At 40.4% G+C, this 14,430-nt stretch overlaps 1 protein-coding gene across 3 annotated transcripts in view; it reads left to right on the top strand.

The window, feature by feature from the left end:
* Positions 1–10,260, top strand: part of SUSD4 (sushi domain containing 4) — a 73,298-nt gene extending 63,038 nt beyond the window's left edge. For 2 of the 3 annotated variants that reach the window (XM_032185666.1, XM_032185665.1), the window contains 4 exons: positions 5,148–5,339; positions 5,784–5,928; positions 7,650–8,032; positions 9,202–10,260. In XM_032185666.1, coding sequence (XP_032041557.1) covers positions 5,148–5,339; positions 5,784–5,928; positions 7,650–8,032; positions 9,202–9,230 — 749 coding nt within the window. In that variant the 3' untranslated portion in view covers positions 9,231–10,260. Of the gene's footprint in view, positions 1–5,147; positions 5,340–5,783; positions 5,929–7,649; positions 8,033–8,147; positions 8,364–9,201 lie in introns of all 3 variants that reach the window. The other variant, XR_004253140.1, reaches the window with a different exon arrangement.
* The last annotated feature ends 4,170 nt before the right edge of the window (positions 10,261–14,430 follow it).

The raw sequence follows: 14,430 nt of genomic DNA, 5'->3' as shown, positions 1-14,430 counted from the left end.
TTTTTCATCTGTGTCTCCCTCATCATGAAGTTTCATCTTAATCTTTTATCATTCTTTGCATAATAAGCAGGGATTCATGGTGTGTTTGGAAGAAGCTTTATTTTTGATTAGTTGCAAACGTCTCTAACACTGTCCATCCCTGTGTGCAACACAAAATGGCTGGCCTCACACTGGATTTTTCAGTTAAACCAGCTAACCTAGTAACCAGAATCCTACATGAAAGGTTAGAGAAAAAATGTACTATACAAAAATTCAAAGCTAGAAAATCAGATTCTTGCTTATTTGTGAGCATAAGTGCCCTGTATTTCACAACTTTATTACATTTATTGTTTGGCTTGTGTTTGGCTCATGGCTAGGCAAAACCTGAATAATTTACATCCTGCTTATTTTGAGCAAAGACTAAACCTACTGGCCAGAATGCCAATGAACTGACTGGCCAAAAATTAAAATTTGGAGCACTGTAAATAGCTGCAACTCCACTTCCATCTCTCTACCAATGGCTTTTAAAAAGTGACATGACATCTTTATTCTGTGCCATCAGTGTTAACCGAGACTATGCTAATGCCAGAAATTCTTACTCCCTCCTACAGTCTCAATGTCAGCAGTGCAGAATTACTGCAGTATCCTCTGGGCAGTGTTTAATAAGATTCTTGACCGTAATGGGTAGAAAAAATGACTCGGTGAACTCCATTTATTGTTCTAATGTGTGAGTGCTCACTGCCTATATCCCCCTGGCAGGGGCTCTGGTTGGCAACACCAGGGGGAAAGAGCCACCTTTGCCTTTTGTTGGGCTTTCCCTTGCAGAGAATGTTACAGATATTTCTGCTGTCCCTGGGACATGAGCACAGCTGCAGATACTCAGTGTGGGTTTTCAGTTCAGTTTGTGTGGTTTGGGACAGCAGTTACTGGGGATCACACCAGCAAGCATAGAGGGCACGGTGGTGGCTTGATGTTACTCACTGAGCGTTTTTGTACCAAAAGTGCAGGAATCATTTTTTATTTTATTTTATTTTTTTTTTTGGAAAAGCTGAGGAACCTTAATTTCTGCACCATTTAGCCTGCCATTAAAAATGCTTTATTTGTCAATAAACAGCAGACATGCATGGACATTCCTACAGTCTGGTGGTTGATAAAACGCAGTAGATGCTTTGGCAAAGCCTGATTGCTGCCCTGGGTTGTGAAAGCTGTAGCTCAGAAAGCAAAGCCTGTGGCCTTGACACCTCATGAAAGGGAGAGCTACCTGCAGGCATACACTAAGGTGGGAAGTATTCTGTTGTCTTTTGTTCCAAAAAAAATAAATCTGTAAGCCTGAAGTAGGTCTGCTTCTCCGAGGCAGCATGTGACTGTGTTTGAAACATAAGGACTGAATTGAAACCCAGGTTTTAAGCTCTTCCTCAGAGTACTAAACTTTCATTAAAATCAGCCAGAGAAGAAAGCCCATAGCTGATCTCACAGGAGAGACCTGAGCTCCAACTGTTCCTAAGAGCAGGAGGAGGTGGCTGTCAGATCAAATCAGGAATTCCTTCCTTCAGCTTCCTTGAGCATTGGTAGTCCAGAGCATCCCAGAAGAGATTTATTTGTGATATAAACACATTTGTTCTTTCTTTTTGATTAATGATTCTACATTTTGGCTAAGAATGCTGTGCTGTAAAGTCCCTGTAAGTCCCCTTGCAGTCTGTGGCCAATAAAGATGCAGAGATCCTGATCATGGGCTGCAAAATGCCCAGCAGGCACTACCTGACTTATGTCTGTACTTCAGACATGCTCCAAAGGTTAATATTATCTGTCTGAAAATACTGCTGGATTATTTATGCAGGATATTATTAGTAGTAGTACATTAAAGACTTAAAAGATTTATAATGTTAAAAAGATGCTGAACTCTGTTGGTAATAAAAATTTGGTGTCACATTTAAGAACGGCATGAAGGATTTTTTTAAGAACTTCCTGAAGTAGAATTCACTTATCTCTGATTATTTATTATCCATACTCCATTCAGCTTTGACAGTGAAAATTTACTTGTCAAGAACACTTTTATTTTAGTCTGTTTGTGGTTATTTTCATTCTGTGAGTTTGATGCATTTGTCTGAAATCCACGGCCTGTAATTTCCAAATACACCAAGGGATGATCACTGGAATTGCAAAAATTTTAACTTCCCTAGAAAACTTCAGTGGACTGAATTTTGCCACTTGGGTTTTATTTCATATTTGATCTGGCACATTTCTTTAGTATGTGTAACTGTTATCATACACTGGTATCTAGCACGATGCTAAGTATCAGTGGTGAGGGACAGGACACTTACAGTGTCCTGTAAGACAACTGACTCTTCACTAAAAACCTTCTGTCTATTGAGAGCCAAGAGTGCTCAGCAGCCCTCTAGACTAGCCAAAATCTTGCTCTTCTGTGATCAAAGCTAAGGCCACTTCATTGCTGTCTTTCCACTGACTGTAAATGATCTTGGGCAAAGATGATTATGGAAATGGAGTGAGCTGAGAAAAGAACTAGGTGTATGACTAACTGCCCAGAGATGAAAACAAGTTCATCTTTGACTGCTGCTGATATAACTCACCTGATTTGATTTCACTTGGAAAAAGAGACTCTGAACCTGAGTTTTACTGATCATTAATCACTATGCTTGCAAAGGCACTTGGGGACCAGTTTGATCACACAGCTGTTAGAGGGTTCCTTAAACTGGGTGAACAAAGCGTTTACAGGAGGTGATGAGGGATACCCCATGTGACTGTAAAACCCAGATTCTGACACCCTACCTGACATAAGAATAAAGCTTTGATACCATTGAGCTTAACTCCTTCATTTGCAAACCTGCTCCATTGCAACTGCTGTTTGTTGTAAAAGCATTTAATACAAGCGTTGTTTGTAAGCACAGACATTTAAATCTTTAATTCATGGCTAACATAGTACAGTGTTTTAAAGAAATGTTTGCAGACATTTCCAGGAGGCATCAGTACATGATCATTTCCCTTAAAATATGGAGGATGCCAGTATATGGAGTGGCAGCCATTTTTAGCACTAAGTACATATCCTACACTAAGAGTAATGCTCTTGTTTTCAGGTTTTATAAAACACATCTCCATTTGTAAACAGACTGGCAGCTCCACATACGGGTTGTACCCACAGTACATTGTTTTTAATCTGACTGGAAACGGTGTCAGTCTGAAGCTGGGAGACCAGCACTGAGGCTTTTTTTTTTTATTATTCAGAAGGCTGTTTTGGCCCTTAATGATGTTAATAGGTTAGGGAATTGGAGTGTCAGGAATGGCATCAGGTACATTTCTGGAGAGGAGAAATTTATTTCTCTGAGCGGTTGCTCCCTGTGATAAGATGTGCTTCATTTTCCTTGTTGCTAGGAGGATAATGTGCATCCACACATCTCTTGCAGCCTGTCTTAGTTTGCCAAAAGTCAGTTGCAAAGAATTTTAAATTGCTATCTTGGCATGCTATAAATGTAGATAATAAAAATATACCAGGTTTCCATGCCTGGTTTTATGCTTTCACTGATTATTCTCTTTTTAATAAAGGAATGATCCCACATATAGACAAAAGGTGCTTTCCTGCTATTTCAGACTGACACCTTTACCCTATTAAGAAAATTGTTTTCAATATCAATTTGACCTCTCAGTAAACCATTTCTATTTCTCATGGACCTAGAGACTTTGGAAAGTGTGCAGAGTATTGAGGATGTGAATTTCTATGTGAATTACTTGCTCTGATTTCAAGTTATTATTAAGCCTTGCCAGGGAAAATGCAAACAAAACCATGTCCCCAGGGGATGAGGAATAGACATTGCTGCACATTGTAATCAGCCTCTCTTGAAGATTCATTTAATATCTTGTGTATTTTTTTTTTATGAAATGCATTATTCATGTAACAGGATTCACAGAGAGAAGCAGCTGAATTGTAATTTCTGGGAAGATTCTTCTTCAGAGATGGCATTTTCATTATTTAAATCAATGCAGTAGGGATGGCCTGCACGAGAGAGGCATGAAGTGAAGGGGCCAGGCAGCCTGCAGATGGGGGACTGACGCAGTTAGTTTACTGTATCTGAAGGGGGATTAAAAAAATTATAAAAAAAAAATAGCTTACTGAAACACTGTTTAGGTCAATATGTGGCCACTTTAGACATCATTACACTTAGTGGATTTTTTTTTTCCTCTGTGTTAGGAGCAATACTTAAGAAAATAATATTCAACTAATACTTATTCAGTAAATAAACATCTTCTTTCAGAAAAATACTGCTTGCAAGCTGCTTTACCTGCTGCTGTTTCCTAGAGACTGCTCCTTCAGTTCTCTATTGAATTCATCTCACAGCAATGTGAGAGGGCATTTCTTCTTGTTTCTGGGTCTACAATAAAAGTTCCACATGTTTATATTGCAATTCAATCTTATATACATAACCTTATGTAAACTACTGTACTTAATTAACACAAGCTTAGTCTCTGTTATATTTAATACCTCACTCCACCAGCAATCCCACTGGAATCAGTAGGGCTGTTCAGAGATAACAAAACACAAATAACACCTGTGGAGTCTGAGCCCAGCTAAACAAAACTTCAGTTGTACAACTGTAGTTGCTTAAGTGGTGTCATGTGCCATGCACCTCCTCCAGCACTGTTGATGGCAAACTCATCTTTAAAAGTGATTATTTCAGAATTTAGTTAGTGCATATAACCAGTCAATTATGCTAATGAAAAAGATATAGGATCATACAGCTGAATTTGAGATATTTCATTTGGAAAAAGATTCTCTTTGGCTGTCCCCCTGCATTCCCATATAGTTGTCCTACACACCCATGTGCCCCCTTCTGTTTTCCTCCTCCCCTTTACCCCAGAGGCTGGAAGGGTTCACTGATACCATCTGTCATATCTTTAAAAAAACAGGTGACTGCAGTGCTTTCTGGTGTAAGTGTGAGCCAAAAACTTCCTATGAAGTTTTCAAACTTCACATTTCTGCAGGAGGTGTATGCACCCGTTCACTGGCATGGACAGGAGTGTGGTGTTCCAGCAGTAGCGGGTTGGTGCCACTCAAACATAGCGTCCTGAAATGGCAGGGAGCCTGGAAGGGTGTTTTGATGCACAGTGGCAGGTGGCTGTGTTTAACTTCTTTCTCCTTTTCTCTCTGTCTGCCCAAGTTTGTCCACTACCTCCAATGGTGAGCCATGGAGATTATATCTGCCACCCACGGCCTTGCGAGCGCTACAACCACGGGACAGTGGTGGAGTTTTACTGTGATCCTGGTTACACCCTCACCAATGACTACAAATACATCACCTGCCAGTACGGAGAGTGGTTCCCCTCCTACCAAGTCTACTGTGTCAAAACAGGTAAGGGAGCAGCAATGGCATATCCTCTTATAGTCCATCTCCTTTAGATCAAATCAGTAGGTTAGAAAAGCCTGGTGAAATTCATTTGTTTTAGGCTTAAGTGATTAACATTGGTTTTTAGATGCCATTAAATACTATATATTTTATTCCTGAATGATCCTAAACCATCTCAACAGTTAGCTCTTCAGATGTACTTTGGAATGTCTTGTGGCTTTTTTAGTATGTATATAAGGCAAATTCAAGATTGCATGCATAAAAGAAACATCAAGGGGAAAAAACAAGGTCTAGCCTCTGTGACAGTTTGCTGTTAAGGCTGTTTGTAAATAAAACACATATGTAAGAAATCTCACACCCTAACTGGCACTTCTGACTATTGTTGCAGAATTAATATAAAATAGCAGCAGTAATAAGCACAATTGTGGTATTGTTCTCTTTTTGTTACAGAACAAACTTGGCCAAATACACAGGAGACCCTCCTGACTACATGGAAAATAGTGGCTTTTACTGCTACCAGTGTTTTATTAGTACTTCTACTGGTCATTTTAGCCAGGATGTTCCAGACCAAATTTAAGACACATTTCCTTCCAAGGTTTGTACTGTTTTTTTGTTCGTTTGCTTGTCTTTTGGGGTGGTGGTTTGGTTTGGTTGATTATTTTTTGTTTTTGAACACTGAAACCCTTAATTCAGTTTTCACATTCAGTGCTCCTTGCTGAGGAAGCAGAATGGCTCCTGAGCATTGCAGATACCTCCTTTGCACTGAACAGAAGTATCTGAACTACCTACACAGACAGGCACCCCTGGAAAGCCACTGTAGTTCCTTCTGCAACTAAGATAAAAGCCAAAGTTTTCCAGATTCATTCTGGGAGTAATTGCAGCTCTACTACTGAGAATTGCTGCTTCTGCATATAAAAATATTTGACAGTGCTTTAAAATAGTCATTTTTGGGTGCCAGGGGAATTCATTTTTAAGTACTGTGGGTTCAGTAATGTAAGTTTTAAGAAAGAATTTCTTTTTTTTTTTTTTTTTTTTCCTTCCTGTGGACAAATTTATATTAGAAGTTTGCTTTCCCTTCATGAGTATTATTTTCATCATGATTCATGAACATCTCCTACATCTACCTTTATTTCCATAAAATACTGTGCAGCTATGAGCATTTGTCATTGATTCGCACAGCACTCCTCAAGAGACAGGTAGGTGGGTACTATTATTATTATCTTGCAATGGGAAAAACAAAGGCAGGCATGCTATGGTTTAGGTAAAGCTTGTTATGTATCTAGGTTTAGATCTGTCTCTACATTTCAGCCTGTGCTCAATTTGCTATGGACCTTGACTGGGTGACTCTCTCTTTCTTTCACTTCTGTGTCTTTACCACACACAGAAAGGAAAGGTAAAAAAACTGTATGTCACTAAATATATCTCTATGTCAATGCAGGAGAATGAATTTGGCAGACTTACTGTTAAATAAGTACGTGTACCTGAAAGTATATGGATTGTATCATTAATGTGTATGTTAACATATATATCTACAGTACATGGGGAGGATACATATATGTATATAACTAGGAAAACCTTTAGGGTAAAGGATTGCACCACAGATATCTTTATAGCCTGGATTCATCTCAGTTATTGAAATGGCTTTCTGGCCTATTCTTTTCAGATGTTTTCATGTCCTAAGGGGATCTGGGACTAACTCCTTCCTGCTAGGATTCTGTTGTGATTTAATTGACTACAAAAAATATACTTCAGGGTTTATCAAATCTTCCCAACATAATTTAAATAATTTGTTTTAAAAATAAACCAATCTAGTGCTGGTTAAGGCTTGCTTCCTTTGAAAGCAAGACCTGAAGGATGCCACAAATCTGGCCCCCAGATTCCTGTCATCCGATAATAGCCAGCTCAGTGCCTGTACCTGTGCTGTAAACACTTTTTTGCTCTAGCCCACATCTTTCCAGGGGTTCCAACACTCTTGACTGGTGAAGCGCACTTGTGATCTCATATCCATGATATCTTGTCTGTGTGGCACAACAAATGGTGCTCCTTATCTCTTCCAAGCACCTGTTTTCTTTCCCTTCTCTAAACTGTGCTTCACATTACTTGGTTTCATTTATCCAGTTGTAACAGATTCTACCTGACTGTCAATCTGAACAGATTTTTGCAAAAGTGTGAAGCAAACATTTCTGTGAATGTTAATGACCCTGTAGCATCACTTTACGTGATTAGAAAGTGTTGTGTTTACTTGCATTCAGCAGTTGCTCCAATGTGCTTCTGAAACACTCTGGCTCTCTGCGATCATTTCTCTGTTTGACTTAGAGGCAACCAGGAGGGCTCCATGGGTGACCCTGACTTTGTGGTGGTGGATGGTGTTCCTGTCATGCTGCCTTCCTATGATGAAGCTGTAAGCAGCAGCTTGAACGCTCTAGCACCTGGATACACAGCTACAACAGACCAGGGGCGTATTTTGCAGACAGAAGATCAGAGTCCTCCTGCTTATCCTGGCCCCAGGATTACAGACACGCTGCCTAGTGAATCTGAGACCTGTGATAGTCAATCAGGCTCCTCTGAACTGCTCCAAAGTTTGTACTCATCCTCGGCGTGCCAAGCAGCAGCGTTTTCTGGGTCAGATCGAACTGATGTGTCCCGTAGCACTCCTGGAGAGGCTGTGTCCACGAGTCCACGGATTGATATTACAGATGGTGAGTCTTACATAAGCGAGATACGTGAGTCCATAAGCAGGAGCCATTCATTTGTACAGTCAGAGCAGGAATAAAGCCAGCTGACCTGCTTTTTACTTTCTCCATATATTTGCAGAGTCCGTACCTTAATTTGGACATTCTTAAAACCATGCTACTGAGCTTCATGTCCATGATATGTCCTTGCTAACTGTGGTGCAAGGGATTTGACTCCCTGAGGGTAGGACAGGCCAGAAGGCTTCTCTCCAGACCAGGCAGCAGCAGTCTCATCAACGGGGATGACGGCGTGTGCCTGTATACAGCAGCAAAGTCAAACATCATCTTGCCTGTTCTGGTCTGTTCATCTGCTCCTCAACTGCTACATTCTTAACTCCCTTATGTACTGTGGTTTTCACAACAAAGAACATGATTTTCTCCTTAAAATGGAAAGAAAATCATATTTTCATGCCCAGACAGAATTAGCAGCCTTTATTAAACAAGCTCATTGTGTCTGCATATATGGCAAACTATTCAGTCTAAGGCATGTATGCATTTACATACATTTTGAGCCTTGGACGTGGGAGTCACAGCATTAAGGGGAACCTACTCACAGGACCATGTATTAGAAGGGAGATCATCATATACTATTGTCTGCATTTAAATCATAAGCATGCATTGATATAATTTCATGTAGTTCTAACAGAGCCTTATGGTTTGTTACTTAACATGTTAAGGGAACTACGTAGCTTTCTTCAGAGTCATTTAAATGAGAAATGTGTGTGAAGCTTAGGTGGAGGAAATCTTCCTGCTTCATAGGGTTGGGGCTAACTTTTAATGGCATCACAAGTGGAAGAGGACTTCTGGAAGGAGGTGGGAGAAATGATGAGGATGCCAGTAGAAGTCTCTGCTTACTCTGAATGTTGAGTCAGTCTTTAATGTAGTAGAAGGGATGTTTGCACTTAGGTTTTGGTGGGCCTAACTTGTTTTAGAAAACATGGATAGTCTGAGTAGTTTAATGTTCATATAGCTGTTAGAGCATAAATGGGTATAGAATTGGAGACACTATATATATTGTTCAGATTTTACAATGCCCATTTATATTTTTTTTTGCAGAATTGCTAATAATAACACTCTGCAAAGATCTAAAGGGAAGTTACAGTCAGTAACCAGTACCATTTCTTTTTTACCTCTAGAGATTCCTTTGATGGAAGAAGACCCTTAGCCTGCACGGAGATGTGTCATCATTGCATTACACTGTTTGGTGACATGAATACAGAACACTTAGAGATAGAAAAGACTATCTGTGGATTTGGAGAGGGTATTTTCGTACTTACCAACCAACCACACGATGATGTCACCAGATTGTGTGTACATCTTAATCCACAGTGGGGATAACAGCATCAACATTTGGAAAAACAGTTTTATGAATGAATCCTGGGGATTTGACAAGAGCAGATGTAGAAAAAGAACTGTGGCTTTTTAGAAATGAAATGTATATCTGCATCGCAGAAAGTCATATGGTTCTGTAGAAATACTATTGGATTTTGATACTAACTGCCTCACAAAAGCATGTCAAAGTATGTAAGTTTGCTTATAAAGACTGCTTTAAATGATCTATGGGCCTCTAGTTTATGAAGAAAGCTTTCAAGATTAAAAGAAATACTACTACTGAAACACACACACAAAAAAGAGGAACAATCCTCTTTGACTTTCGTATGATAACCAGAAAGCTTTTGATTTACTTGTTGATTTTGTTTCAGACCATGTCTGCAGAAAATACAACAGAAATGATGAGATTCGTATAAACTTTGATGTATGATAGCAAATATATATAAATATATATATATATATATATTTAAAAACTCTTAAAGAGAAAGAAAAGGAGAGACTCCAGGTCACATAATGATCTGGAGATTTTTTTAAAGGTAAGGCAGATTTATATGATATACAATATTTAAGGTAAAGTATCAATATTTGTATTTATGCAAGACTTCTGTGACAACATTGCATTTGATAAATCCTGCTATAATATGAAAGACCTAGAAATTGTTAAAATTATGAAATATTTGCTTAAGAAATGTTGAACTGCTATGCTTCAACCTTTCTTAAGCTCTGGCAAATATATATACTAGAGTAATCTACAGTCATAGCCCAGAGCACTGCCTTGTCCCTCTACACTGTGGTAGTATTCTGAGCCATTATTGTAGAATACTTTAAAAGAAAATAAAGTTCAGTTTCAGTTCTTTTGACTTATCAAACTGTGTCTAGTTGGCCTTTTTTTCCATTTCTCATTTCTTTCACTAGCTCCCACCTGAAGGCTGGGATGACAGGAGAACCCCTGGTATGTAGCATGTTCAGCCATTATCTAGTTCCAGTGGGACAGAGTCGTTTTGTTTAAGCAGAGCACATGAAATGGGTGCAGCAATGGCATGATTTGTGTAGATGTTATTGTTGGTTTTTCTCTACTCTATCCCATGCCAGAGCATTGTGCTAAAGACATACATGTATAAATGGTTCACCTTTGTGGTATTATAGGCTATTCATTATTTGTCAGGAAAATTCCTGAGTGCTTCATATGCTTATGGAAAGCTAAGGAGATTTCTCATCTTATTTTTGGTATTGCACAATTGAAACATATGTTAAACCAGCAGTGTTTTATGGAAGAATTCACCATTTGTTAATGACAGAGATTGCCGTCATGTGGGCTAATCAAAAGCAAAGGAAAAAAAGAGACCCATTTCTGATTTCATATTCAAAGTAAACCTGTAATACCTCTATTGCTCTACACAGAGGATCACTAAAAGTTGCTCTGTTATTTTTTTAATGAATAATTATTTATTTGCATTGTGGTAGCATCTAGCAATATCACTTGTGAATCAGGATAACAGTATGATAGACCTGCTGTTAATATTCAAGAATGTGTTCATGAGCACCCTGTCAGCAATGGTATATGGTAGTAAGAAGCAAATGGAGACAAAAAACAGACAGCACTGTGTAGTAGAGAAGCGATTATTAGTATAATCTCAATTATTTCACAGTATCGCTGATGAGAATGTAGTGGTTGGTATTGAATGGTAAGATTGGTGGGTATTGAATGGTAAGATACCTTCTTATGTTGGACCTTCTTCAAGAACGAAATCTTAAAGACACAGGAGAAGACCGTTCCAATACATCGAAAGTTGAGCCAGCATGGGAGAAGACCCCGTGGGGGCTCTCCATGGGCCACAGCCTCCTCCAGGCCACATCCACCTGATCCACTGGGGTCTCCTCCATGGGCTACAGCATGAAGATCTGCTCCATGTGGGACCCATGGGCTGCAAGGGGACAGCCTGCTCCACCAGGGACCTCTCCACAGGCTGCAGGGTAACTGCTGCTGCCTGCCTGGAGCACCTCCTGCCCTCCTGCTGCACTCACCTGGGGGTCTGTAGGGCTGTTTCTCACTCATCTCTCTCCCAGCTGCTGTTGTGCAGCAGTTTTTTCTCTTTCTTAAATATGTTCTCACAGAAGTCCAACCAACATCATTTGTTGGCTTGGCTCTGGCCAGCAGCAGGTCCCTTTAGGAGCTGGCTGGAGCTGGCTCTTGCCTGACATGGGGCAACTTCTGGATTCTTCTCACAGAAGCTATCCCTGCAGCCCCCCTGTTACCAAGCTCTTGCCACATAAACCCAATACATAAGGCTGAGGTACTTAATGTATTTTTTAGCCTCAGTCTTCATTAGTAAGGTCAATTGTTCTCAGGGTACCCAGCCCCCTCAGTTGGAAGGTGGTGACAAGGAGATGAAGCACCTATAATTCAATGGGAGACTGTAGGTGACCTATTACATCATGTGAATGTTTATACATCTATGGGTCCAGACAGGATTACAGACAGGATTACAGAGTACTGAAGGAGCAGGCAGAAGTGCTCACCAAGCAACTTTCAATAATTTACCAGAAGTCCTGGCTAACCAGGGAGGTCCCCGCTGACGAGGTTAGCACGTGAGACTCCAGTCTATAAGAAGGACAGGAAGGAGGATCTAGGGAATTACAAGGCCATCAACCTGACCGTGATACCAGTGAAGGTCATGGTGCATATCATCCTGAACAACATCACACAGTGTCATTATACTATATGTATGGGACAATCAAGTGATCAGAAGCAGCCAGCATGAGTTTATGAAAGGCAGGTCCTGCCTGACTAACTTGAGCTCATTCTATGACAAGACGATCCACTTAGTTGATGAGGGAAAGGCTGGGGATGTTGTCTCCTGGATTTTAGTAAATCATTGGACGACGTTTCCCACAGTATTCTCCTGGAGAGACTGGCTGTTCATGGTTTGGACAGTTGTACAGTTCACTGGGTGAAGAACTGACTGAATGGCCAGGCTCAAAGAGAAAGAGTGAACAGAGTTCAGTCCAGTTGTCGGCCAGTCACCAGTGGCATTCCTCAGGGCACGGTATTAGGGCCAGTTTTGTTCAACCTTTCAACCTTTTTATCAGTGATATGGATGAGGGGATCAAGTGCACACTCAATAAGTTTGCAGACAATACCAAGGTAGGCAAGATTGTTGATCTGCTTGAGGGTAGGAAGGCTTTACAGAGGGATCTGGATAGGCTGGATAGATGGCCTGAGTCCAACTGAATGACATTCAACAGGGTTAAGTGTGAGGTCCCACACTTGGGCCACAACAACCCTGTACACTGGTATGGGCTTGGGAAAGACTGGATTGAAAGTTGCCCAGCAGAAAAGGACCTTGGGGTGTTGTTCAACAACTGGCTGAACATGAGCCAGCAGTGTGCCTAGGTGGCCAAGAGGTCCGATGGCATCCTGGCCTACATAAGAAATAGTGTGGCCAGCAGATGTAGAGAAGTGATTGTCCCTCTGTACTGGGCACTGTAGACCACACCTTGGATATTATTGTGTTCAGTTTGGGGCCCATCACCACAAGAAGTACATTGAGTTACTCAAGCATGTGCAGAGAAGAGCAATAAAACTGGTGACAGGACTAGAAAAAAAAAAGTTATGAGGAGTAGCCAAGGGAACAGGGGTTGATTAGTCTTTAGAAGGGGAGACCGAAGTGAGACCTCATAGCTCTACAACTACCTGAAAGGAGAGTGCAGCAAGGAGGTTGTCAGTCTCATTTCTCAGTTGATAAGTGACAGAACGTGATGATAAGGTCTCAAGTTGTACCAGGGGAGGGTTAGATTGGATATTAGGAAGACTTTCTTCATAGAAAGGGTAGTTAGCCATTGAAACCGGCCGCCCAGGGAAGTGGTGGAGTCCCCATCTTTGGAAGTATTTAAGAGATGTATGGACATGGCACTAAGGGTTAGCCATGGGACTCAGTAGACCAGGTTGATGGTTGGACTTGGTGATCTTGAAGGTCTTTTCCAATCAAGATGATTTTATGATTCTATATATTGCATATTATCTTCTGTTCTTGCTTACATAAGATTTGCCATTTTTTCAGATGAAATTTTCTCAATTGCCACCATAATTTCAGGTTTATCCCAGAGCTGTATCTATTGGGTATTAGTACTTTGTTTGCCACCCCTTTCTTTTTAGGTCCCATGCTTTCCAGAGCTGTTTGCACTACCAGCTGAAGTTCATGATTGTCACCCTAGCAAACGAGCTAAGACTGCTGTAATACCAGCCTTGAAGTACATCTCAAGCCTTTTAGTCAGTTAAGTGATTTTTGTTTCTAATATCATTGCAAAATACTGAACTTACTAGAGGTACTCTTTAAAATATTATGAAATCTGTCTTTGTTAGCCTTTTAAGAATTTGCAGAATTTAATTCCTTATGAAATTTCTGGACCTCTATTCATTAATTTCTGTTATGAAAGCTTCTGGTTAATATTTGAATACAGATTTATAGATTTACACTGCTGTATGCATTGTATTGCAGTCATTCTGCTAAGGGAATCAGACAAGATAACTCAAGGAATTTAAGTTTATGGCTTATTAGACCATTTTTATTTTTAAAAGTGCAGAACTGCATCTACACTAGAAAATATTGATGCACTGATATTGCGTGATAGTCCTTTGACAGTATGATACTAAATATAACTTGCAAAGGTGAAAAAGATGTTTTTTCTCTTTTTTTGCTCATGATGTATAAGACTTATTGATAGGGTGTTTTAATGAGATTACTCATGTGGTTGAGTTTGGGAGTTTTGCATGCTTGAATTTTTCAGAGGTGATTCTGTGACTGTTTCAGTTTTTCTTTTGTTTTGGGCTGGAATTCCCATGAAAATCTGCTGGCCACTGGGTTTGCATCCACACCCCAAGCCACGAGCTGATGCCCTGGGCTGAGGGATGCCCCTAGCTGTCCCTACCCTGCCCAGCTCCCCAGCTACTCTGCCAGACCAGGGACCCCCACAGCCTTGGTCAGAGAGTTCAGGTCACCTTGAGTCCTGAGCCATGGCAGACAAACCTACAG

The sequence above is a fragment of the Aythya fuligula genome, chromosome 3, assembly GCF_009819795.1.
Source record: "Aythya fuligula isolate bAytFul2 chromosome 3, bAytFul2.pri, whole genome shotgun sequence".
NCBI classification, from domain to species: domain Eukaryota; kingdom Metazoa; phylum Chordata; class Aves; order Anseriformes; family Anatidae; genus Aythya; species Aythya fuligula.
The sequence above is the reverse complement of the archived record's forward strand: the minus strand, read 5'-3'. Positions and strand labels throughout refer to the sequence as shown.